The sequence below is a fragment of the Hemibagrus wyckioides genome, linkage group LG05 (assembly GCF_019097595.1).
Source record: "Hemibagrus wyckioides isolate EC202008001 linkage group LG05, SWU_Hwy_1.0, whole genome shotgun sequence".
Taxonomy (NCBI): Eukaryota; Metazoa; Chordata; class Actinopteri; order Siluriformes; family Bagridae; genus Hemibagrus; species Hemibagrus wyckioides.
In genome coordinates this window covers 6,553,026-6,580,652 of record NC_080714.1, presented here as the reverse complement: position 1 = coordinate 6,580,652, position 27,627 = coordinate 6,553,026, and the positions used below count along the sequence as shown (strand labels likewise).

Genomic DNA, 27,627 nt, shown 5'->3' with positions numbered 1-27,627 from the left:
GCGGAGTTAAACACTGTAGACAGCACCGTAGTCTTCCAGATTTTTACGAGCGATAAACAGGCAGAAAGACGCTTGATTGCGATGCAGTGCTGTACAAACGGCTGCAGTGTGTTGTGTTGATGCCGGTAAAGAACCTGGAACCCACTTAACATGATAGCAGGACTCCAAACGTCGCTGGGTGAAGTGCACTTGAAGAAGACTTGAAGGCAGGGAAAGTGAAAAATGTTGAGCGACTTGAGTTAAACCGGAGCATTACTCACACCATGAGGCATGTCGGTCTGAATTTCGATATGAACTCTGTGCTGGAGATAAGATAGAGCAGCCTGGTTGATCCTGAACTGCTTTCTTTTGGCCGGTCTGCTTGCCTGCAAGAACGATCCATCTGTCAGAAGAGTTTCCTATCCCGGACTAAGTTTACCTGGAGCTGGATAATGATGATGGGGACACTCACGGACGTTTTACTGGTCACTGCGAATGTTGGCTCGTTATTTGACAACGTGAGTATGCAAACTGTTACCCTTAACTAACGTCTCACTTATTGATCTTTTATATATTAAATATTTATATTTTAATTATCATCACACCGAGGATCAAGCTCGAATTTTCAACTGAAAGCGACAAGCAGTTGGGGTTACACTGAAAACAGCCGTGATTGTACCTTTTACACAGCGCAAGTAATGCCACTTATGTTAATTAGCTCTTTCTGGGAATTGAAAGACAAGCCACCGTCCTTATGTTGTAATCTAGGTTTCACGATATTAACACCTCGGCTTTGAATACTTTGCGCAGTTCAGACCCCCTTTTTTTTTTTGTTCGTTGCTAGGCTGCTTAAATACCGCATCAGAGATGTCGTGCTAGAGATGTCAATACTATCTCAAAATAGTAGTCGAGACTGTAGGGGCGGACTGTTTTGACATACTGCTTAGTACGGTAGTGTGCGCCTGTTTTTGGACGCAGCCGCTTCAGTTCGCCAAGGCCTCGCGGAGCTTTTTCGAATCCCCGGGCTAGAGTAGCGCGCTGACGCGGGCTCCGAAGCGCGCTGCCACCGGATTGGCTGAGACAGTTCACCGCAAGCGTCGTTGACAGGAAACCGAACAAGCCAGCCTATCAACAGTCGCGTGCTAGTGTTTAAATGAAACAGGAAATCGACCGCCAGCTCCGAGACGTTTTAAAACAACTTCCATCCATTTCACTTTTTGCATAAGTAAATAAATAAACCATGCTCGGTTACAATAAATAAACGTTTGCACATTTTACACCGTTCACTTATCACTATAGAGCAGCCCGGCTTTTACCAAATCCAGCAACCCCAACCTACATACTAGCGCACTAAATAGTGTGTATAAATAGTACGCAACCCATAATAACCTGCTTCATTTCTGAGTTTTTTCGGGTGCGCATTCAAATAAATCCGGAAGTTTGTCGGCATGTTGTGTCACGTTTAAAAGGCAGTGGCGCCAAAAAATGTCCACAAACAAACAGGCTGACAGACTTTATACTGGAGTTATAGCTGAGAAGTGAAATAATAACCATGCATATCATTTATAAAGGTGTCTACCCAATAAACAATTCAGTTACTAATTGATCGGATGAGCTGGTCAGTAGTATGCATTACTGACCAGGCAGCAGTAGATGCAAAGCAACCTACAAGGAAATCGAAGTACTCCTGCAATCAGGAGTTTGCATGTTTTTCCGAAGCAGGGCCCAAATCGAACCACCAACTCCACAGGTGCGAGGCAAACGTGATGAACTCTAAACCAGTGCACCCCTCACGCATCAGGTTCTGTAAACAAAACAACAATCTACGAACCACCAGCATCCCACATCAAAAAATGGCGGCATCTCTGCTCACTCGCCTGTCAGTGCTGGCGGTCCACATTTTTATGAATTTATTTATTTATTTTTTACAGGTCTTGGTGCTTTTGTATTTCGACCGGCTCAAGTTACAAAGCCTCATGAAAACCTAGAGACAGAACAAACGATCAGAAAAGCGGGGATTTCTATTTTTTTTGTCAGTCGTGTTGCCTGCCAATTTTGAAAGATCTGCCGATTGTATACGAGTCCAGATGTTCAACCTGAGTGGGTTTGGTTTTGGTTTTGAACCCAGCATCCACAATTCCTGACTATACTTTTATATAAGGTCCAGTGTTGTATTGAGAAACAAGTTCGTTGGAAGCACTTTTCTCAGATTGAGATGACAAACCTTTATCTAATCGCCCAAGTTGTCGTCTGAAGACTTTTGGTCAGGATGTTGCCTTCGTTATATCCGCTTGTACAACAGTGGACATGCATCCAGCTTGTTGTGGCCATATTTGGCACAGAGAGTAAGTGTTTTGGTCCATTGTGACCATAAACAGATGAATATCTTTCCTCAGAACCATTTCACTCTCTCCTCTTGACTTTTTCATAGCAGGTCAGCGCTGACTGTGAAAACAACCTTTCCAAAAATGGTGGGGTTTCTTGGGTTCATGTCGATGGTTAACAGCTATGACAGGATTGGTGAGAATCCTGAGGTGCTATCTGTCTTACTGCAGAAAAGTTATGCAATATTTAGGTGTGACCAGATTGTAACAAACCGTATTCTGATGTTGATAATTATTAAGGTTTACGCATAGAGAAGCGTGAAGATAAAAACCAGCTTTTTTTTTTGTGTAGATCAGATATACTTTTGAGGACATCTTTCCTCCTACTGTGGCTTATTAAAGCTAATTTTCTCTCTCACTCTCACTCTCACTCTCACTCTCTCTCTCTCTCTCTCTCTCTCTCTCTCTCTCTCCCTCCCTCCCTCCCTCCCTCTCTCTCTCTCCCTCTCTCTCTCTCTCAAAAACATGTCCTGCTCAGCCAGAATCCAAGGGCACATGTAAACTATTTCAAGTAACTCTCAAATATCAGCTTTTTATGGATACACATCCAGCAAAGGCGAATGATGCAGCATAAATTTGGGGAATTCTCCTGAGACCGAAGGATGAAGGATGAAGTTTCCACTGGCCTCATTATTTATCCAGACTCGAGGAGTGAATGAGTGAAGCCATTTTCTTCTAGACTGCTTTGAGACATGGGAGAATGCTTCTCTACTCATTTGATTGGTTTGTTTTGCTCCAGATCTGAAGTTAACATCAAATGCATATTGACTTCTGAATTTGCGTCAGCGCAGGTATAAACAGTTTTCTATTTCTATTAGCTGCTCTCTGCCCACGATCTCAGATTTCGGCCTTGTGTACCTCTGTTCAGTACAGTCTGGTACTTTATCGAAGTAATGAACGAGCTGCTTGCACTTGCTTTCTGGTAAACGACGTCGACATTCTGCGCCAGTTTGCCGTGCCGGAGCCTGGAGGCGATGATGGAATCGGAAGACCTTAAAGACGATAATGTCAAACTATGATACGAATTAAAAAGAGATTACAGGATTGTGTAACCCTTCTAGGGAATTGCAGTTTAACGATTTCCTCTTAACAGTGTTTGATAATGAAGGAAATTGCTTTACGAGTTAATCTGAGGTAATTGCTGCAATGGAAAGACAAGATGGTGTCGTTGAACGTGGTTTTGCTGGCATTGTCGAGTGGTATACATGTCCTGTAGACCAGTGCTGACTCGCACGCATGCAAATACTTTATGCAAAGCCCAGTGAGTAAAATAGTCGTGGGTTGAGGTAGAACTTTATTAACATAAAACCAATAAACCATTCTGTTTAAATCTCTCGGAGTCCACGATTGCTTGTGCCAGGGCCTTTAGAGAAAATAAAACAACCCCATACATACATACATACAACCTCCACCATACTTAACAGTGATGATTTGCTTCAGTATATCCTTCCTTCTCTTCGCACCTTGAGTTTTTGTTTCTAGAAAGCACGTGGTCACAGAAACTGGTTTTCATTCATATCTACTGCAACTAACTCTCATAGATGTACGGAAAGGCCCGTTTTTCTGGCACGCCTTCGAAATAGTTGGTATTGTGCTAATGTCTGACGAGATTTACTGATGACCACAGAATGCGTCTGCACATCTAAAACCATGCCACCATTTTTTCCTTCTCTTACCATCCTCTTCATTGCATTTGGGCGTAAAATCCACTTCTTTGGTTCCGTACAGCTTTGCTTGGGTTAAGTTAGCCGTTTAGCTAGTTATAGACTCAGTTCATTTATGGATTCTCTAATCTAATCTCTAAGGAAACCTGGCCTCTGTTTCACCTCAGATTTTTTTACGTCAGTGAAACAGGAAGTCATGGATGACCGCTTCTATGGACAGGATTTTCATTCAACAGATTTACGTCTTTCTTTATTTTAGCATGACTTTTTTTCATCTTCATTAATTGTGCCAAAAATTCTGAAGCTGGCTGAGCTATCACAGCCCTGTTAAACATTTTCTAATTAAAAATCAAAGCATATATGTTATGTAAATTTTTTATTCAACAAACTGAACAAACATTTCCGTAACCATCTATTCCTTAACGTGTGTATAGAATGTCAGACCCACAAGCAGCTTGTGGGAATACTTTTCTTCAGAAAAACTGGTCTACACCACTTTTGTCTTCAAGCCGGTCTAGCGATGACTGATATGGAAGATATGTAACCCAAGTACATGACCTGAGAGCCTCTGCTCAAAACTAGTGTATGCGAGCAGGCTCTGGTTTTTACATTAAAACACGTCACACACACATTCTCATGTACTTTGGATATCTTTTGATTTTTCTTCTGCTTGTGTCTCGTGTATTTACCTGACATGGCCTCCGATCCACGTTTCTACAGGCTTCAGGGTTTTGCTGCTCTTCATTCAAGATTCGTTCACATTCTTGTGAAGGGTTCATTTGAATGAACTGAATACTGAAAGTGTTGGAAAGGCTGATGGAATGGAAAGGAAAGGCTGATGAAATGTATAATTTAATACGATTATGGTGCAGTAATCTATTATTTACATAATTAAGATAGATAGATAGATAGATACTTTATTGATCCCGAAGGAAATTCCAGATATCCAGCAGCAACAGAGACAGTATTCCAGATGTCCAGCAGAAGTACAGACAGTATTCCAGATATCCAGCAGAAGTAGAGACAGTATTCCAGATATCCAGCAGCAACAGAGACAGTATTCCAGATATCCAGCAGCAACAGAGACAGTATTCCAGATGTCCAGCAGCAACAGAGACAGTATTCCAGATGTCCAGCAGAAGTAGAGACAGTATTCCAGATATCCAGCAGCAACAGAGACAGTATTCCAGATATCCAGCAGCAACAGAGACAGTATTCCAGATGTCCAGCAGAAGTAGAGACAGTATTCCAGATATCCAGCAGCAACAGAGACAGTATTCCAGATATCCAGCAGCAACAGAGACAGTATTCCGGATATCCAGCAGCAACAGAGACAGTATTCCGGATATCCAGCACCAACAGAGACAGTATTCCGGATATCCAGCAGCAATAGAGACAGTATTCCAGATATCAAGCAGCAGTAGAGACAGTATTCCGGACATCCAGCAGCAATAGAGACAATATTCCGGATATCCAGCAGCAGTAGAGACAGTATGTAACTATGTACTTATATACGTTATTAAAAGTGTGCTTTGAAAATCACATGACTCGATCTATCTGTAGATTTTTTTTGACAGGAGAAATGACTTTTCTGAGTTTAAAGCTTTCTTAAAGTGACTTTTTTTAATACAGAGCAAGGACAGAGCTTATGAACGTCTAAATGATCGTTGCTAGGATGGCTGCATGAACTTTCCGTTAATAGAGCAGAAAGAAGTGCAAGACAGTTTATAGGAAAAACAGATGAAGCCACAAATAACCACACACACACACACACACACAAACAGCAACAGAGAAAACCCAGTCAAGCGGTGAGATAGTAGAACTGAACCTCCCATTATAGTCTTAATGGTAAAACGCACCCAAAAAGGGAATTTCTGTCATCATTTCTCTGGATGATAATTTTTCTGTACCCAATTCGCTGCTTTTCCTCTCCCCTGTCTCACTGTAATTACTGAATAATGTGACACTGACACCAGAACCATCCTCTCGTCCACAGCTTGGTGAAATCCAGAACGACTGGCTGCGGGAGTTCTACATGGTGAGTTCAGCCGCTCTCGCCTTTCTCATAGCATTGTCTTCTTTTTGCTGTTTCATTTATCACACAGTCTCGCTCTTGCAAACAGAAATATGGAGAATACTGGACATGCACAAAGCGTGTGTGTGTGTGTGTGTGTGTGTGTGTGTGTGAACAGACTGTGGACACTTGCAAGCCCCGCTTCGTCGCCCTGCACTTCCAGGAAGTCGGAGGGAAGGACTACAAAGCCAACATGGCCCATGCTGAAAATTTCTTCTGGTAGGTTGGAATAAAAAAATCCTAACAAAGCAAGCAAATACACTGGCTTGTCATCATCCTGATGTGGATTATACCTCTATAACGTCATGCCCTGATGTAATTTATTCCTCTGCAAAGCAATTTTTCATTTATTAAAGAACATCATGAACATAATACATGTGAATCCTTTATAGTCACCTTTCCGGTTATTCGCTTCCATTATCCTGCTCTGAACAGCTGTTCCTACACCATTCGTTTTTTTCCTTCTGTTGAACGGAATAGAATAAAAAGCTTTTCTTTTTTCACGTATACATTCTTCACATATCCCAGATTAGGAAGTTGGAGTCAGAGCACGGGGTCAGGTATGATACCGCACCCTGGAGCAGACAGGGTTAAGAGGCGTTAAGGGGTTAAGGTGGTTTGGCAGCGCTGGGGTTTGAACCCTGGGCCAGCAACCCAGGGCCTTAACCACCACTGCACACTCAACCAAACACATACATGTCGGAGACTCCTTCCAAAATGCTAAATAAATGTTGAGTCCCACATCAATGAGTATATGCTTGACACCATATGTTTTAGATTACATGCAGCATTCACAAATACAGATTATTGTTTTTTGTGACTGTTGTGCCCAAAAATGCTTCATTTTGATGCAGCTTTTACAAATTTATGACACAACTTGCAGTTTTATGTGCAAGACAAGATTCTTCTTTTAATCTCCTACCCGTAAAGACACTTATATAATGACTTTCTATGGACGCTGTACCCATGTCTGATGCATGTGAATGGAAAAGGGCCTTGTTGTGATGACATCACATGACACGTCTTGGCTCAAATCTATGGAAAAGAAATCAAGCGAACGAAAACACACAGCTTGTCATTGCTCTGTTTGTTTGATTTCTTTTTAAACCTGATTCTACTTCATGCAATCGCAAAAGCCTGAAATCCTGGAGGGACTGCTGTAATGGCTCATGAATGATGGTGATATGACATGTTCCCATTTAGGGTCTTGACCTCAGAAATACTTCATAGTGGCTCTCACAGTTTGTCTTTCTTTTTTTACTCAAGTGTCCATCATTGGGCAGTGCATAATTTTAACAAAACAGACTTAGTTACACAAGTACATGTTTTGACCATATACAGTACACAGATACAGAAAGGAAAAGATTTATAGTTACACACTTTGGTGTCACCCAGTTGCTAACATCTTACCACAGCACTATTTCGGGGATCTAGTGGAGTCCATGCCTCGACAGGTCAGGGCTATTCAAAAAGAGAATATTAGGCAGGTGGTCATAATGTTAAGGCTGATCGGTGTATATATCAGTGTGTGTGTGTAAAGCTGCTCTCTAAGAATGTCCATTGTTAAAAGCTCTATATCAACTTGAATCCAATTGAACTGATACTTGATGTTTATTTCCATTACACTGTCATTTTTCCTTTCCATTCCAGGACCATTGAGTCCAGCTCGGAGATGTCAGACTTTGACCGAGCATGTGTCTACATAGACAGCGACTTCAAGACAGAAGACAATTTCACGGTGAGGGCTGTTCAGTCAGTGTGACAACCACTAGGTGGAGCACTGCCCCAACAGTCCAGGGGTGTCTGTGTGTGGAGTCCAGGGGTGTGTGTGTTATCCAATGCTGTTCTGTTGTTTTTAACCAGAATATGACACCTGAGCGCCTGATGTTTGTCCTAATTCAGCTCCCAATTCATTGGTTTAGTGAGCACCAGGGTTTCCTCCTCACATGAGCTGGATTCTAAAAAAAAATAACACAGCTTACTGAATGAGTGAATGATTTATATACAGGTCTGTAGTGGATAAGTCCATTCTGACAGGTTAAACATTTCCTCTGGAGTGTCTGGAGTTTTTTTATAGACCGCTACAGAGTCTGGGGATCTCAGCCACACACACACACACACACACACATCTGTGTGAAGGTCTGTGCATCTTTCAGTGGCTTCAGGTTCCTGCGTACATAGTGTGTGATTGATAGAGTGCACATTGAGCGATTAAAAAGCTTTCTTTTTCATTTTAAGTCACAGTAAAAACACACAGAGGCACTTAGGATTTTACACTCCAGATTCTCCAAGCGCGTAAACACACCCTACCTCCTTTCCTGTAGTTAACCAGTAATGCATGGCCTGGGTTTGCATACTGGAATGTGATCGTCTCTTATACGTACATCAGAAGTGAGAAGTAGGTGCTTGGAATGATGTCATGATTGACCAGTCAAGCTACAAAGAAAGAAGAAAAAGGAACCCAGGCATGTCCCAAATCACATGCTTATACACTCTTCTGTGTCGTTTTGTAGTATCAGTAGTGTGACTAGTCTGTTCACACAGAAAATTCTAATAAAAAATAAATAAATAAAAAAATCCAGTTGGATGCACTCAACAATCACAGCTTTGCTTATCTAGCAGAAAAGGGGCGGGGCTACCAGGTGCTGATGCTGAATGAGAACAAATGTGCAAGATGGCTGATATCATGCTGGTGGACAAGACATCTTACATATGTCTTTTTTAATTAGGCCCATGTTGTGTGATTTATTTTTCAACACTCTGGACATATCGCTTCACATGGGATTGATGGTCAAGGATAGTCAGGAATGTTACTCCTTTTCCTTATCCAAAACTCTGACTCTGGAGACTTCTTCCCTAAATGTTAGAACAAGGCCTCCTAACAGAATATTGCACTGTATTTTTTAAAAAAATATGTTTTTCTGTGTTAAATAATAGACTCTGCTAGCAATCAGATTAAGATGTGGCTCATGACAACAGTCACGATGACAGACGAAGAGCCAGAGCTCGTCTGTGTCTTTAACACTGCCATGTATGATGTAGCTAAACGTTACATATGAGGTTAACTAGCATAGGAGTGTTACAGTAATAATTGAAGGTCAAATGGCATTTGGAAATCCTTTACCGAATTAGCTTTATATATTGGATATATTAGAGAGAAATTCAAACACACAGTTTTCAGCACATTGAGAGAAACCATGACATTAGAGAGAGTGGCAGGATATTAACCCTAAACCCACCCAGGTGAGGAGCGATAGACCTTCCGTGTGTGTGCGTGTGTGAGTCTGCGTTCGTCCCGGCAGCTGATGGACTGGGTTAATGTGCAGGAGTGGCCAGGCAGCAGGCCGAGTCAATACGTTTAAGTCCAGATTAAAACTATTGATCAGTATCTTCAGTCTGGCCATGATAAATAAACTTGGGGAGGGGGGAGGGGGTGGTTGGGTGGGTGAATGGGGTGGTGTTGAACAGCTGTGACTGTGTTTGTTACCCCTTTACCACACGCTTATCCTAAAAACACACACATCTATCTATCTATCTGTCTGTCTGTCTGTCTGTCTGTCTGTCTGTCTGTCTTATTATTAATTGAATAGATATACAATTAAATAGTATAGTGTTCTTTTGTGTGTGTGTGTGTATATATATATATAGAGTTCAACCACGCATACACACACACACTCTAACACCCCAAAAACGAGCTCTTGTGCACAGTCTCAACACCTATCTTCATCAATCAGGTCAGTCCAGCATTTAATAAAAAATTATTGACTTACAAGTGATTTTTTATCAAAACACAATTTGTACTGCTGCAAGCCTCCTCACACACACACACACACACACACACGCGCTACTGCCCAGGAAAGCGATGATCTACAACCTCTAGAAAACTGATAACAAATCAATGAAGGTGGCGTGAGAGAAATGAGAATGCAGAGATGTGTGGAACCGGGACACAGCTCGGCGTGTGTGACCTTGTTTTCAGAAATACGGCCGGGTTTCATTCTCTTTGTTTCTCATCTCTAATTGGTGGGACACATTTTCTGCAGATATTTGCGATCATCGTTATTTTGTATGTTCCGTTACAGAAGAATGCTTTCGATCATTTGTAAATTAAAACAATCATAGGAGAGGATAAGTTTGGGTCCTTATAAGACTTCCTTGTTTGCGTGAGATAAGATTTTATTTGGGTAACCAGGTGTGTCTGTAGCCTGACAGCTTTTATGCATAATACACACACATTAAACACCTTCACTGATGTACTCTACAACTAATTTCACTATACTCATGGGATTCAAGGCTTTTAAGGTCAAATGTAGGCTAGGATTAATAATACAATTTAGCTGCATTTAACAATCTAATACAAAATTAAAATAAAACCAGCCCCTTTCTAAATCCAGGAGTCTACACCATGTGCACGCTTGCTGCCGAAGCTAATGGTAGTTTAAGAGGCGAAGATTTCAGAGGCAACTTATTTATTTTTGAAGTTCCTGTTATTTTGTACATTATAAACAGTTACTTCCCCAATAGCGTTTCCTGTGTTCTCTCTCAAGAAGTTAAGGACACACAAAAAAAAAAATCCTCTTGTTGACAAACATGGAAAGTGAACACTTTTCTGTCCTGAACTCTTTGCCCCTGCTGGGAAACTTATGCTGCATTCACACACACGGTGATTTTTTTAATCGCCGTCAGTCTCCAGTCGCCGTACGATGAAGACGTCAGTAAGGTGTTCCTGCTACTGGTTGCCATGGTAACAACGTTTATCAGTAGGTGGTGCAAGTTGCACTCCATATCAGTTTTCACGTCGTTAAAATGGAGGTAGATTGGGCGTTGTAGTGTATCTTATGAAATCTTCACTCCCATTGGGCGTCGCTGCATATTCGCATAAAGTGAAACTGGACACGCCCACATCTAATTGACAGAGGACACTATGGTTCATGTCGCCAGCTCGTTTTCACTGAAAACGAATCTTCGGTCGCTTGTGAGTCGTTGTATGCGTGAACGTAATATTACCGACTGCAACGAGGCTCCAACACTGGAGACTCCTTCCATAAACCTTAAATAGGTTCGTCCTATCAGAACTCTTCACCCAATCAAATATATAAGTGTATCGGGCTTATTTATATTTGGGCCAGAAGACTGCATTTCACTGTTGATTGGTGCTTTATCAGTGACAGCTCTCGCATCAGAAGTCATGTACAGACTCACTGACATGGTGTGTTTCAGTTCCAGTTACACCTGAACATTTTATATCTAAACTGTGGTTTCAGTGGTTTTGCTTAAAGTACATCTGCTGTCATTGTTATCATTATGTGACCAAATATTCAAGAGACTAAATCAGTATGAAATGACTAAATCAGTATTAGAATTTGGGTCTGGATGGAGAACCAAAGCAAATCCACAAGCACATACTCATGGGAATATATATATATATATATATATATATATATATATATATATATATATATATATATATATATATTGAAAGGCTAAAACTCCAAACTGGAAAAATCAGTGCCTACAAGTTAAAAAAGCATTTATTTTTGTGATTCTCCTGACTTCCTGTCTCTGGATCAACTCTCCCAGTGCAGTCGTGCCTCAGGGCCGGTCATCTGGAAAGCAGCGTCGTATTAAACAAGCATCGCTTTACTCACAAGATTTATTTCCTCCTCCTGGGGATGTCTTGTCACCCTCGCTGGAGCTCACTATGTGTGTGTGTGTGTGTGGGTGTTTAAGGGCTTGTCAGGTGTTGGTGCTGCAGCGCCAAGTGGCCCAGAACGGCAGGTGATTTTTCTTCAGGCCTCGTGTTTGGCCTGCGCAGAGCCAAGCGTGTTTAATCGCCGTGTGATTGTTTTAATTTTCTGTCTGTATTGATCTCGGCGGGACGCGATTGATGAGCGAGCGCAGGAGCGGCCAGCTAGTACATTAAACCCGCTCATGGCTATGGCGCTGCCGAGTTCGTGCGTATGAGCGGGTGCGGGTATCTATACGTAATTATGTCTGTTTTTATGGTTTATTTTTTCTCAGGCTAGCGTTCGATGTTTTTTACGTTGTGCAAACAACCTACTCAAAATACCCTGTGCCTTTAACGTCAATAGTTCATGATTTATAAAGATGACTGAAGATCACTACAAATTTACTAAGGCTTATATTGTCTTCTGGCTGCATTTATTAAGCATATTTTCAACAACATGCTCATCTCCCTCTCTCTGTATGTGTCCACAGGCCCTCGGAAGTATCTACTTCATCCACAAATCTCTGGAAAACATCCAGCAATACGATTTCAGTGGTAAGACTTTTTACATTTCAATTATCTCATGATCCTCTTGTTGTATTGTATTAAATCTCCGTAATGAAGGCTGGGCTTTTATTTATTTATTTATTTATTTTAATCTTTATTCATAGTCGCTGATTGGATGAACTGCCAACTGATTCCTTAATGACTTCCACCAAATAGATCTCATGTGCTGCGTAGCTACATTGATTGTACACTAGCTCATGATACGTTATTATATCGTTAGCTACGCATTTTTAGATGTTAATAAGGTGTCAGTTGTCCATTCTACTTGTTCATTGTGAGCTAGGTACATTTATGATTTGAAGATTTGAGATATGCAAATGCTGACCTCTAACATCCTGTGGCGAAAACACACACACACTTATATTGTTATTTTCATGTCTGTACTTTTCTTATCAATGTAACAATTCCAGTGTAGATGGAAACACTGGTATATGTGTGGATATGGCTTTGATATTTCTTAATATCCTCAAAAAAATAGTCAGATGATTCTTTTGGCAGCATCAACAGATCACAAACAAATGAGATTTGTTAGTCAATTTCTAATAAATAAATAAATAAAATAACTACTACGGTTATTTTTATGGCCCAAACATATGAATAAAAAAAATGACGAATCATTCGGGATGCCAAATTATTGCCTTGTACAGCTATCACGGTAAATAAAGGTTGAGCAATTTATTAAACATGCTTCTTCCATTCATGCTATTCATTAGCGCAAACATTCACCAGAAGCTGGAACACTTCACACAAAGCCTTTCTGTATCCTGCAGGTCTTTATCTTTCAGCTAATACGGTCCGGCACAAAAGCGGTTTAGATTGCAGGGTCCGGCAATCGTCTCGGGTTTATCGTTTCATATGTTGTTGTTATTAGAGCTGAATTGTGTCAATCAGGCGATTACGAGAACTTGTGTTTGCCCTTTTACTTTGTCCAAAGCAAGTCATTTTAGATGTTATTTAAAGAATAAAACATGCTGTTGGAGCTAAATTAGCACTGACACTGGAGACTCCTTCCAAACCTATTGAGACCTCAAATATAGGAAAAGAATTCACGTGGAGTTTTTTTAAATGGTGGAAATGAATCAAATAAGGGTTCACTACACTTAACCCCGGGTTATCATCATTCTAAACCTAGAGGAACTTTTCACACTGGTGTGTATGGAACCCCAAAATGGTTCTTTATATAGAGCCAGTTTAAAGGATTCATTGAAAACAACCCAATGAGTTTTCTTTGAATCCAAGTGAGACAGTCGTTTCTTAAAGCAAGTCTTCGCTCACTGATGCAACCCCAGTAAATTGTGAGCAGCGTGAAACATTATATCCCAGAATTCCATTAATCTGGAGTTTACAATGACCCAGGGTTTGAGAACTTGAATGTGGGTTACAAAACTCACATGGTGTTCTTTCAAACAGTGAAAAGTTCTTCAGTTAGCGTGAAACAAGTCTAAACGTTTGTAAAATATAAATATAAAGTCCTGTTAAGATGTTGAATTATCTTGAACTCTAAGACTGTGCAATTCATTCGAGCACTGCCTGATGATTTTCTTTCCCCCCTCCCGAGTTAAAAGTGCGACCATCGTAAATGCCAACAGCTTATTTCCATTAGGCCGTGATTCGTTTCTAATCACTCAGTCTGGACCCGCACAACAAAACGCTCTTAAATTCCCCGTTCTCATTTACTTCTGCCGCTCCCGTGTCTCGTTTTCCTGGGCGCACATTCCCGTCACGCCATCCCGTGAATAAGTCTTAAAGAAGAAGCCTAATAGAAGAGCCATAAAGCTCGGTGTGCTGGCGCGTCCACTTCCCCGTCTAATTCCTGCCGTATGAATCTCAGCGCACGCCGTAGGGGAGTGAGCTTAACATTAGCGCATTGATTTTGCGTTTGCATTGCATGTCTTACTCTTTTTCTCTCTCTCTCTCTCTCTCTCTCTCTCTTTCACACTCGTTTAATCCCTCTACCTCTTTCTTAGCAAAGGAGTTCAGATCGGTGTCAGGACGCAACAGGTACGCCGGCTCGCTGTACGGAGTCACAACGGTGGAGAAGGAGAAATTCCAGAGGGACTTTTGGCCAGATGTGAGTGGATAAATGTAACACAAAAGCAAGAGACAAAAGATGCACTAATAGCATAGTATACGAATGAGAAGCAGCCCAAGATCCAAATAAATATTATTCAAATCGAATTCCTGAAAATTGTGTGGTGGCCTGGGAGAGCCTCTGGATATCACTGTGGCTACAATGGTCTGGAAGAAGACCAGGGGCGTGTCTCAGTCAGCTCCCTAGCTCAGTGAATCAGCATTTCATAAATTTCTCAGTTTAAAATAAAGGATCTTAAATGGTTCTCTGTTAGGTTATATGGGTCTGTGAAGTTCTGTTGTTTTTTCGCTGCCCCCTGCAGTGGATCATTTGGTCCACATGTTTCGATTGGCACAGGTTTTACACCGGATGCCCTTCCTGACGCAACCCTCCCGTTTAATCCAGGCTTAGGACCGGCACTGAGAGTGAACTCTTCAGTGGCTAGGTTTAAGCCATGCCCAGGAATCGAACCCGGGCCATGGCAATGAGAGCACGGGATCCTGTCACTGGACCACCAGGAAGCGTATATGGGGCTATGAAGAATCACTGAAAACAAAACACTGCACAAAAGGTTCCTCCTAGTGGAAAAAAGGTTCTTAAGACAATAATACTTTATGGCAAAAGGGTTATTTTAAGATTCATTAGGTGAAAGGTTTTTTGAGGAACCAAAAATGGTTCTTTTATAGCAGGGTTCCTCAAATCTTTCCCTGGAGGGCCAATCCACTGCAGAGTTTAGCTCCAACCCTGATCAAACTCCTCTACCTGTGATTTTCGAATGATCCTGAAGACACGGGTTAGCATGCTCAGGTGTGTTTGATTACGGTTAGAGCAGAAAAGTGGATTTGGTGGGCCAGATTTGAGGATCCCTGTTCTATAGCATCACTGCGAAACCCTTTGATTTGTACACAAGTTTAGGGGAACTGGTAACGATGCTAGTTTACTACATAACTTATAACAATGACGACATGACTACGTACCACTGGCATTTATCAACAATCGTTCTGACGCTATTTCTTATTGTTCTGTTACATACCCTTGCACCATTTCTAGTTAAAATCCTGAAACGATTAAAAGTTTAACTTTAAAAGAATCAACTGAGAGCACCAACATTGCTACTTATATTTGACCACAACCTTGGCTGAAAGTTCATCTGCCCAGCTAAGAGGCTTCAAAAAATATTTCCAGTAACAGAACCGAGATGCTCCCTGTGTTTTTGTGGGATTTCAATAGGGAGTGAACGCTTTAATGCACTGGAAGGATTTTGTGATTGAGGCCGAGGCAGCCCTCAGAATGGCTGACTCCTCTGATCAGTGCCCTGACTGTTGAGCTGATTGAGACACCCCAGTGTCCTTTCTGTCTTACGGGTCAATGTGTCGTGTGTCTTGAGATGCTTTTCTGCGTGTAAAGAGTGCTAAAAGTCAGTTTTCCATAACACAGTAGAATTTTCCCAGGCCACCTTCACATATTTAGTCAGTGAGTCAGTTCGCAGACGATATTGTGCAAGAAAATTTGGCTTAACCTCAAGGTTAGTATCACATGTAAATGCGACACGCCCCTGTTGTCTCCGCCAGACTCCAAATGTTATCTACAAGTATTCCTGAATACCAATTTTCTGTATATCTTTTTCAGAGAAAGTGGTCAAGAAAAGGATACATGAGGACACGGTGGATGATTCACAACCAGTATGTCAACATTCTCACACACACACACACACACACACACACACATTCACACACAGGTACACATACAGTCTGTCCCTTTAAGTGTTTTTTAATTTTTTCCACTCCCTTGGGTGTATATGTGTGTGTGCATGCCTGCGTGTCCCCTCACCTTACATCCGCTCTGAAAAACAAAAGCTGTGTGTGTCTTGTGTAGCTTGTCAGTATGATTGGTGCTAATATCAGATGGGCATTAATAGAGCCGTTGTGGCAGCAGGTATGTAGAAAGTGTGTATGAGGGTGAAATGATAAATGAGTTGAGTTACCCTAGCTGCATTGACAGTACACACACACACACACACACAGATTCTTCCTCCTAACAGCTAATGAGTTATAGCAGCCAGCATGAGTGACAGCACTGATAGAGAGACTGCACACACACTCACACACAGCTCTAGACACTCCCTCTTGATAGCTAATGAGATCTAGCTGCCATATTAAACAACACACATAGACGAAAGCTTAAACACACCTGTGCAGTCGATTCCTGACACCCTGAGAAGTGCAAAAATCATGCCGTGAAGGGAAAAAGAGAGTTTGTAATTCAGATTTGGAAAAAAATATTTGTGAGGTTGAACAGATGGTACCTCTTACCTGGGATGATGTACAGTGACTTGCGTAAGCGTTCACCCTCATTTTGTAGTGTTTTCTAGAAGTGAATACCAAACCATCCACTTCGATGTTATTATAGCTTGTAGATTCATTACATTAATTGCATTTCAGTTCCAGTTTGTTGCACTGTATGTAGTGTACTCTAGAGCATTACTCTAAATAGTAATCAGTAGTAAAACAGTTCTCCTTAGCATCTCGTACTTCCTCAACCTCAGCTATATCACTTCTGTTCATATTTCGTCTTAGCTAGTGATGGGTATTGGACCGTTTTGTTTTTACCAGTAAATATTTTTTCTTGCACCTGCAAACTTAATATATAACATTTTAAAATACAAACAAACTAGTAGCTTAATTTAAACCAAAGCAAAGCTGACCAGGGATGAGTGATTGAATGTTTTGCATGTTAATGTTAACATTGTCTTTGTTTGTCCCACTCACTCATGCCCCACAAATAGAATATCAATGCTCAGCTTTCTTATTAGTACACCGATCAGGCATAACATTATGACCAGGTGACGTGAATAAGACTGATGATCTCCTCATCATGGCACCTGTTAGTGGGTGGGATATATTAGGCAGCAAGTGAACATTTTGTCCTCAAAGTTGATGTGTTAGAAGCAGGAAAAATGGACAAGCGTAAGGATTTGAGCGAGTTTGACAAAGTTGTGATGGCGGATAGACGACTGGATCAGAGCATGTCCAAAACTGCAGCTCTTGTGGGGTGTTCCCGGTCTGCAGTGGTCAGTATCTATCAAAAGTGCTCCAAGGAAGGAACAGTGGTGAACCAGCGACAGGGTCATGGGTGGTCAAGGCTCATTGATGCACAACGGAGCGAAGGCTGGCCCGTGTGATCCGATCCAATAGACGAGCTACTGTTGCTCAAAATGGCTGAAGAAGTTAATGCTGGTTCTGATAGAAAGGTGTCAGAATACACAGTGCATGATGGGTCAGGGCTGTTTTGGCAGCAAAAGGGGGACCAACACAATATTAGGCAGGTGGTCATAATGTTATGTCTGGTCGGTATTCGTATTTGGTTACATCTCAATTGTAAAGACAGCCTGCATTTTTTTTATTCCTGTGTGTGTGTGTGCGTGTGTGTGTGTGTGTGTGTAGGGGTGTGGACTTGGTGAACGTGCACCTTTTTCATGACGCTTCAAACCTCGTAGCCTGCAAATCCAGTCCCTCGGTGTACTCCACATACCGACAGAAAGCTCTCCGCTACGTCATCAGCAGGTCAGCCGCCATCACTGTGACATTACAACATCTGTAATACAGAAACTCCATCAGACGTTCACGATTTAGGAAATGTACATTGTATGTGTATATTTTAACGGGCATCAAGTTATCCCATAGCTAATGTATGTATTTGATGATCAGGATATCCGACGACTTCAGCCCACTGCCGTTCTTCCTGTTTGGAGATTTTAACTTCCGCATTGATACACTAAGTCTGATACAGGTAAGGTACAAGACAGAAGCGCTTCCAATAGGCACTGCCTTATTGATGTATGATGGTGTGTTAAATATTTCTTCCTTTTTTTTCCCGATTTGTGTATTCAGGACCTCTCCACGTCAGCAGAAGTGCAGATGGTGATGAAGGACAGCACTAACGAAGTGGAGAAAATCATCTACGAGGAGAAAGGCAACGACCACAAGGTGTGTTTGCGTGATACATGGAATCACTCAGGTGCTGTTAGATGCACAGCACATTATATGGCACCGGTACCATAGAGAATATGGCATCCCTGCTGCTCTGTACACTAACCTGCGCTGTACTGAGATGATTTATTGACTCTTGTTGTGTTCAACTAAACACTGTCCGGTTAGATTTATGACTCTGGGAGACAATATTGACTTTTTTCTTCGCCAGCAGAGAAAATGCGTGTCTGCATTAAGATCGCTTCGGTTGAGGTGCGATTAATTTTACGTGCCAAACCAGTTGGACTTTAGTGTCTTGTTCTTGAAGTGTCTGGCATTAACCTCTGTCTTTTTTCTTTTCTCACACATTTTTCTTCCCCTTTCTCTCTCTCTCTCTGCCTCTCTCTTCTTCCTCCCTAACAGCAGGTGCTATTTCAAATAGAGACTAAGCGGTTTTTATACCTGCACCACAAACTCTTCCGAGAGGACACAGGACGAGAGGTGAGCTTAAACTCATTTGTGTTATCTTTGTGCAGGCGCCTTTAATCGTATACGTTCACACTTTCTAGTCCATTCGGGTGAATCCGAATCAGAGTGAAATATCTGAACCACTGACTACAACAGCGCCTTTGCTAAGTGCATGTAGAAATCAGAACTCTTGTTGGAGCTGGTGCTAAAAATTAATCCATAAACAAACAAGTAGTTTAAATGTTTTGTCTTTGACACCCAGTTTACTTTCCCTATTTTTATTCATTGGTCCAAACATCAGGAAATTCCGAGTGATTCCGAGTCTGATCGTTTTCTCACTGCAATTCAATTCAGTCGCGCTTGAGTTCACGCGGAAGATTGGCTCGCTGCTCGCTTACTTTCACGTGCCTAAAGGCGTAAAATGCACCAGGGATTTCACTCAAACAGACTATGTGGAAAAACTCTTTCATCTGGCTTCCTCTCATTCCTGAAGGTTCTAGTAATGTAACACATCTCCATCTCCTTCTCAACCCCCTCCAGCTCCTGGAGTACGACAGGGAGACGGCGGCCTTCCGAGACATCGTCACAGAAGAGGAGATTCTGTTTCCTCCCAGGTGATTTGCGCTTTCTTTTGGGCAAATTCTGAAGACTTTTATGAGTATCCTCACTGTTTGCACACTCTGATTATGCATAACCTTATGACCACCCGCCTAATGTTGTGTTGGTCCCCCTTTTGCTGCCCTGACCCGGTGAGGCATGGACTCCCTGAAGGTGTGCTGTGGTATCTGGCACCAAGATGTTAGCAGCAGATCCTTTAAGTCCTGTAAGTTGTGAGGTGGGGCATCCACGAGCCCCAGCATGCAACTTACAGGACTTGAAGGATACTTTTGATAGATACTGACCACTGCAGACCGGGAACACCCCACAAGAGCGGCGGTTTTGGACATGCTCTGATCCAGTCGTCTAGCCATCACAATTTGGCCCTTCGTCAAACTCGCTCAAATCATTATACTTGCTCATTTTTCCTGCTTCTAACACATCAACTTTGAGGACAGAATGTTCTCTTGTCGCCTAATATATCCCACCCACTAACAGGTGCCAAAATAAGTAGATGATCAGTGTTATTCACTTCATAATGTTTTGCCAGATCTGTGAAAATGTATTTATTTATTTATTTTGCAGTTACCCCTACAGTGAAGAATACACTAAACCCACGCAGTACATGAACACGCGGTGTCCATCCTGGTGTGATCGCATCCTCATGTCTCACAGCGCACAGAACATCATCTACAGGGTGAGCACCAGCAAACATCTCGCCTTCCCCAGAATATTTTACAGAACTGACACAGTGCTTGGGATCATCTTAATAGCAGGTCATGTGACGGGGATTAAAGCTACATTTCTGTTTATTTTAAATTAATAAAAATAAACTCTACTTGCTACTATCAAGTCAAATGACATGAACATATCTGTGATGCATCTATACCGTACAATAAGCACCAGCAGCAATGAGGGCAAGCGAAAGAGTCTCAGGATCCCTGACCAAAGAGCATCCGATAGATTTACACACTTTTCTGGTCACGAAAAAACAAGCCTTTCAACACTGAAAGACGATTAGTTGGTGAACTAAAACTTTTCTTCAATCTTTTGTCATTCACAGAGCAACAATGGAGACAGCAATGTTGTGTACAACATCCTGGGTCAGAAGGTCTGCATGGGGGACCACAAGGTAACGCATTAGGAAATGAAAGCTCTGTGAATATGGCTCTGAGTTCTGTGTCACTGAGGATTTTGTTCTGTTATTTTGCAGCCTGTCTTCTTGTTCTTTGCACTGAAATCCAATGTTTAGTGAGGTAGAACGTGGAGCCGTTAAAGGGTAAGTGATTCATCCCACACGTTATCTGTTTACAAGACAGTGATATGTGGAAATTCGGACATTCCTGTCATTTCTGCTACATTTCCTTATCATATAATTAAACCGACGTACTGTTTTTCCGAATATCTTTCATTTTTGTCGTAGAAAGTAAAGCACTCAGTTTCAACCAGATAAATCAAACAGCAGTGTGTTATTTCTAATCATCTTAACAGCAGAACCATCTGCCGTTACTGCGAGTGCGTGAATTCATTAATGCATTCATTCATATATAATATAGCACACTGTGTTACAAGGTATAACAATACGCAATATTCTTTATACAGTACGTACAGATCGGGCATGCTGGATGAAATTTATAATGAATCTGAAATTTCTTTTTGAAAAGGACATACATGATGATAATCCTCAGGTCGCTCTAAGCTTAAAGCAACAGGATGAGATGAAAATATATATACACCTTTCAGGCATAACATTATGACCACCTGCCTATTATTGTGTTGGTCCCCCTTTTGCTGCCAAAACAGCCCTGACTCGTCCTGCACTGTGTATTCTGACACCTTTCTATCAGAACCAGCATTAACTTCTTCAGCAGTTTGAGCAACAGTAGCTCATCTGTTGGATCGGATCACACGGGCCAGCCTTCACTCCCCACGTGCATCAGTGAGCCTTGGCCGCCCATGACCCTGTCGTCGGTTCACCACTGTTCCTTCCTTGGACCACTTTTGATAGATACTGACCACTGCAGACCGGGAACACCCCACAAGAGCTGCAGTTTTGGAGATGCTCTGATCCAGTGGTCTAGCCATCACAATTTGCCCCTTGTCAAACTCGCTCAAATCCTTACACTTGTCCATTTTTCCTGCTTCTAACACATCAACTTTGAGGACAAAATGTTCACTTGCTGCCTCTAATATATCCCACCCACTATCAGGTGCCATGATGAGGAGATCATCAGTCTTATTCACTTCACCTCTCAGTGGTCATAATGTTATGCCTCATTGGTGTATGAAACACAGATACACATCTGTGTGTCTGTTTCTAGAAATATTGTTTATACTGTGAATAAATGTGAATTAAGGTTTTTTTGTTGCATATGTAACAGATCAGGGAAAAAAATCTACTATTATTCTTGCATTATTTTGCATTGTTAATACAATATTATTATTAGTAGTAGTAGTAAATTCTTTATTATTATTATTATTATTGCAATACTGTATAAGCAGCTTAAAAACACTTAAAAATAAAATAAAAAGTAATTCAAAATTTTAAAATGACTAAATGAACGTAGTGTTTTCTTTATTATAGTATTTATAAACTCTTTCTATATACAGTGTTTTAAAATGTAAGCATTACTATTATTGTCATTATAGTCATTGATATTTCTCCTTCTTCTTGAGGCAGGGGAACACCTAAATTTAATTTAGGAACCCTTTAAGTGCTTCCTTCATCATCGTGGTATTTACACCCGCTTTCCTGTGCAGACAGATGTTCATTGGAGTATAATGCGTGTTCTCTAGTTCAGCTCCCGGTTTTCTCATGGAGCCATTTTCCACTCCAGCGCTCTCATTCACATTCATTTGCAGCAAGCATAGACCCCCGGAGATCCCTTCTGTGTAGAACAGTAAAAACAGAGCCGTCTCTTTACCACCCCTGATCCATGGCTATTGAATCCTCTACATTTCGCTGTTTTGCTACGGTACTAGCATGGAGCAGGGTGCTATAAAAACGCCAGGTTTTATTAATTACAGCTAGCAGGGTTAAGGTGGAGGATATATCCTGGCCCGTTGTCGGTGTATTGACATTTTTACGGCCATGATTTTGTTTCGCCGCTAGGTTTATGTGTGTTCTATAGACCGCGGCTGTCAGGGGGTTAAACGGGCCTCGTGATGTGGCGTGTATGTCATTGTTGGGGTTTGTCAGATGCAGTCTTGCGGGTCAAAGGAAGCCTTAATTTTAAAAATGTATTGGTTTTATACTACCTTGATTCTGATTGGTCAGAAGGTGTTCGGGATTTTTTCTATAACAGCAACTACAATTCGAATTGCTGGTTAATATGGTTTTAATATGTTAGCGTTTCTATAGTAACATCTCATTCATTCTGGGCATCTATGGCAACCATGATTCATAATCTAAGCCTAAAAATAAATTATTTTTCGCTTTTGTTTGCACTTTATAGAATAAAAGCCTGCACTCGCGTTTGCTGCCTCTGCATATCCAGGACAAGGGAAGAGTCTTTGCTCTTCTTGTTTTTCTCAGTAAAATGGAAAATTGTGGTGGTATACACCGAACAGGCATAATATTATGACCACAGACAGGTGAAGTGAATAACACTGATGATCTCCTCATCATGGCACCTGTTAGTGGGTGGGATATATTAGGCAGCAAGTGAACATTTTGTCCTCAAAGTTGATGTGAAGCAGGGAAAATGGACAAGCGTAAGGATTAGCCAAATTGTGATGGCTAGACAACTGGATCAGAGCATCTCCAAAACTGCAGCTCTTGTGGGTTGTTCCCGGTTAGCAGTGGTCAGTATCTATCAAAAGTATACTTTAAGTCCTTTAACGGCCCGCCTTGCAACTTACAGGACTTAAAGGATCTGCTGCTAACATCTTGGTGCCAGGTACCACAGCACACCTTCAGGGATCTAGTGGAATCCATGTCTCTATGGGTCAGAGCTGTTGGGGGACCAACACCAATATTAGGCAGGTGGTCATAATGTTATGCCTGATCGGCGTACCAATCAATTTCGAACAAATGATCATCTTCGGTTTAGTAACAATAACTCAGCATTGTCCTGGAGATACATCACACCCCGCCCTGTATAGTTTGATTAGTTTCCTATAACAACACATCCTGTAAGGTTTCACTGCTTGAGCGGTGATCTCATTTCTTCCTTTTCTTTGTCCTCCAGGTTTGCTGGCGTGCGTTCGAGAAAAAGAAGAAGAAGAAGAAGATGATTTAAGGATGGCTGTTCTTCTGCTACAATTACTGCTACAACCTTCGTAGACCTCAAATAGCACACAAAAGGAGGCGTAATTCTTAAAGAGAAATGAATCCAACAAACCCTAGTGGAAAGTCTAGTTTTACAGTTCTCAAGAGATCTGATTTCCTCTCAGTTTTCGAAAACCCTACAGTCTGGGAATGCATGCTAATCCATTTTTGTTTTTTTTAAACTTTATATTACTACCATGCTCGATACAAGCTAACTCCAGCCATATATCATACACTGCTGAACTGCACAAGCTGCTCAGTCAACAGTTCTCACATTCCACTCACATTCTGATCTTAAATATACGTTTGTTAAGGATCTAAACCTTTGTGTAGTATGTGTTAGGTGTCGCTGACGCTTTCGCCGCGGCCCCCTCAAGCTTCTCCGTCTCTCGGCGGTGCTGTAAGTCAGAGATCCTCGGATCGATAGAATACGAACGCGGTGATCGCCGAGGGACGGATTTCAAAACCATCAGCGCTGTGTGAAATATGGAAATCCGTCCCGGAGCGGCGAAGCTCACAGACTTTTAATTACCGCTTCAGGTTTTTTTTTTTTTTTTTTTTTTAGCTACAACCGCTATCACGGAACGACACCAGATAAAGCTTAAGGTACATTCCGTACCGTTTGAGGTAATGTAAGGTTAATTTTTGGTTGGGGTTGAGGGATGTAGACGGTCAGTAAAACAAAATACACAACTTTTCGTACTGTGAGGAGACCTTCGTGGTCTCAAGGGCTTTTCACACTTGTAATTTAGAAGCTTGGTTAGCACCGAACAAAGCGTTGTTGAATTTTAAAGGCTAGCTTAGGAACAGACACTCATTTAGAAATTGTACAACGCGTACCTCGTATCACGTGAGAAGAAAAAAAAAACGGCTAGGTAGCCAAACACTGAGGGGGTTAATTCCTGAAAGTTAGCAGTCAACTAAAAAAAAGATTGAATAAACTGTGAATAGCAGAGCTTGTCAGATTTTGGCCTCAGCGAGGTGAAAGCGCGAGACTAGCCGTTATTTACAGTGGACACTTTTGCTTGTTAATATGCAAATTATTTATTTCCAGTGTGAAGATTTTGAACCGCCAGGATTAACTGATAACCCGGGATAAAATGTGACTAATGTGAAACCTGAAGGAAAATGCCATTTACCAACGTATTCCAAGTGTGAAAAGCCCGCTAGTTATCTTTTATTTTCCCGCTAACAAGCCAGGTCCATTACCAATTCTGGTACTGCTTCATCGTCATGCTGCTAGAAATGGCTCCCAGCATGCTTAATACTGATTTTCCTTCCTAAACTCAACTTTCTGTTCTGAATAATCAGGTTGCAAGGCAAGCTTCGTGTCCAGCGCTGTCCTACTATTCCCTGTATGAAACACAACCATGCAACATACTTTTAGTTGCATTAGATTGATCTGTGAATGGTTTTGCATTTATTCCTTTATATTTGACTTTGTGTTTGATTAGTTTCTGTATCCTGTTTATATCACAGTGGGTGGTTGTTGTTTTTAACTGTTTTTATGAATTTTAATTAAGACACTGTTTGGAGTTTAGTGGCCTAATCACACAGCGAGGCGCGTCGCAGATCGTTAAGCTCATAGTGTCGTACAGTGGACGTTTTTTTTTTTTTTAGATTCCGAGACCACTAATTATCAATATTCATTAGCTGCCATTTTTTTTTTTTTTTTTAAAAAGGCCGTTATTTCAATCCGACTAGGATTCGATCTAGCTGTGTAATCTAAATACCCCCCCCACACCCACACCCACACACACACACACACACACACACGAACCTGTGATTTTTTTTCTTTCTTTCCGGAATCAGCTCGATAATTTACGTGCGAGGGTTAAATTGCACGGCCCATTTGTCAATAATGGACTTGTTGGAGTTGATCCATGATGGTGCTTGACATAATGCATTGCTCTCGAGAGCTTTGCTCCAAGCTAAAGGTTCAATACGAGGCTGTGATGTTGCTCAATGAGAAGCACTGATGTTCCTTTTGGCATTTGTGATTTTATAAATGAGATCGAAACACTACTCTTTACTGTAATTTATATCTTTTGTACGTTGTAAGGGGCACTGATCGTAGCTGGGAGTCTCTTCGGGCTCGTGTAGCCGCTGATGTTTGCACTTATTGGGGATGTGATTTTATTTTTAAAAGGAGATTGATTTAGGACCACTAAGAATATTATTGCGTTTTGTTTTTAGAATGTTTGTTCGACTTGTTTCGTTATTTGATCATAACCAGGTTTGATTATCTATCTATCTATCTATCTATCTATCTATCTATCTATCTATCTATCTATCTATCTATCTATCTATCTATCTATCTATCTATCTATCCACTCGCTGAGCACTTTATTAGGAACACTATACTAATCCTGGGTAGAGTCACCCATTGGTCCTCCAAACAGCTTGTGCGGTCTTGCTAGATGCTTTTCTGCTCAACACAATTGTACAGAGTGATTATCTGAGTGACTGTATCCTTTCTGCCAGCTCGAACCAGTCTCTCTAAACAGCAAGGCATTTCCATGATGGTTTTCTACTTTATTGCACCATTCTGAGTAAAGACTAGACTGCTGTGTGTGAAAATCCCAAGAAATCTTACAGAAATACTCCTCCAACGCCGTCTGCCACCAACAGTCATGACACTGAGATCCCCCGATTGTGATTGGTGATGTAAACATTACCCGAAGCTCCTCGCCCGTATCTGCATGATTTTAAGCATTGCATTGCTGCCACGTGATTCTCTGATTAGATAATTGCGTAAATACATACACATGTACAGGTGTTCCTAATAAAGTGCTCCGTGAGTGTATGGCGATATCATAAATGTCATATTGGTATGCCTTACTTTTGATACACCCCTTTGAAAGATGAAGAGGTTGAAGCCTCTTTCTTAGCGACGCAAGTGAAATCGAGTCCAACTGTTATGATACCTGCACTTCCGCCTTTATCATATCTTTAAAATCTCATAGTGTTCCTCTTCTACTACGAATTTTTATAACCGCCACAATTCACATGAACTTTCCCCACCGCATAAGATGCCCAAAGCTATACAGACGCTCATGTGGCTTTGCTCCCAAAAACAAATGAGCACTTAACCTCCTCGAGGTGAAATGGGGCCAAGTGATTTATTTTATTTTATTTATTTATTTATTTTTCTCTCCCTCTCATTTTATTTTGTTTTATTTTGTCCAGACAGACGGATGAGGCATGTAAAAGAGGAAAACCGGTTAGATCCTGACTCCTCGTAGTCATTAACACGTTCGAGGAGATTAATAGTGTTGTGATTTCGGCAGCTTTCGGGTTTCTGCTGATTGCCAAGGGGGAACGCTGTCAATAGAAGGAGCGGTGATCTCACCTTAACAATTCCTAAAATCAGCAATCAATTTTACTTAACGCATTATCACATGTATGAGTTCATGACTCGCACACAGCTTGTGCCAAATGTGTCATATAAATGTATAACTTTTTTTTTTTTTCCTTTTGGAATTTCCTGTTTGTTATATTTATCAAAAAAAAAAATATCAGGAAGCAGTTATCAGACTGCGTTTGTACCTCTCAAGCAGCCGAATGTCACGTTGCTGTTGGCATTAAAACCTAACGTGAATGTTTCATTTTCAAATGCTATGTAAACCTAAACCTTATACATTTGAATCCTCTATAAAGTCTATCTATAAATCATGAAATGTGTCCGTTGTGGTTTTATACCTCTTGGTTCGAATGAATAAAAACGTGACATAGATCTAAAATACACCCCCAGGTAATTATCCTATTAGCCAATCTTGAGGAAGATTAAGCACTTCAGTTAGTTATTTATTTATTTGTTTATTTATTTATTTATTTATTTATTTATCTATCTATCA

At 41.2% G+C, this 27,627-nt stretch overlaps 1 protein-coding gene across 3 annotated transcripts; it reads left to right on the top strand.

The window, feature by feature from the left end:
• On the top strand, positions 1–27,447 carry inpp5l (inositol polyphosphate-5-phosphatase L). 3 transcript variants are annotated; one of them, XM_058388745.1, is made up of 16 exons: positions 1–497; positions 6,024–6,065; positions 6,220–6,320; positions 7,752–7,839; positions 12,321–12,384; positions 14,364–14,467; positions 16,097–16,149; positions 17,911–18,030; positions 18,175–18,256; positions 18,358–18,453; positions 18,862–18,936; positions 19,444–19,517; positions 20,086–20,197; positions 20,564–20,632; positions 20,714–20,779; positions 23,691–27,447. In XM_058388745.1, the coding sequence occupies exons 1-15, from the start codon at positions 432–434 to the stop codon at positions 20,750–20,752; spliced, it is 1,185 nt and encodes a 394-aa protein (XP_058244728.1). In that variant the 5' UTR covers positions 1–431; the 3' UTR covers positions 20,753–20,779; positions 23,691–27,447. The 3 variants fall into 3 exon arrangements, with proteins under 3 accessions (XP_058244728.1, XP_058244727.1, XP_058244729.1); XM_058388744.1 differs by having other exon boundaries at positions 2–497; positions 18,859–18,936; XM_058388746.1 differs by lacking the exon at positions 1–497 and adding an exon at positions 4,920–5,518 and having other exon boundaries at positions 18,859–18,936.
• The last annotated feature ends 180 nt before the right edge of the window (positions 27,448–27,627 follow it).

What these genes read in the sequence shown, in the direction of transcription:
- inpp5l (XM_058388744.1), top strand. Translation starts at nt 432, where the DNA reads ATGATGATGGGGACACTCACGGACGTTTTACTGGTCACTGCGAATGTT. An exon ending in AGAGGGACTTTTGGCCAGAT is followed by an intron (nt 14,468 to 16,096) that starts GTGAGTGGATAA and finishes TATCTTTTTCAG; the next exon opens with AGAAAGTGGTCAAGAAAAGG. An exon ending in CTCCGCTACGTCATCAGCAG is followed by an intron (nt 18,031 to 18,174) that starts GTCAGCCGCCAT and finishes TTTGATGATCAG; the next exon opens with GATATCCGACGACTTCAGCC.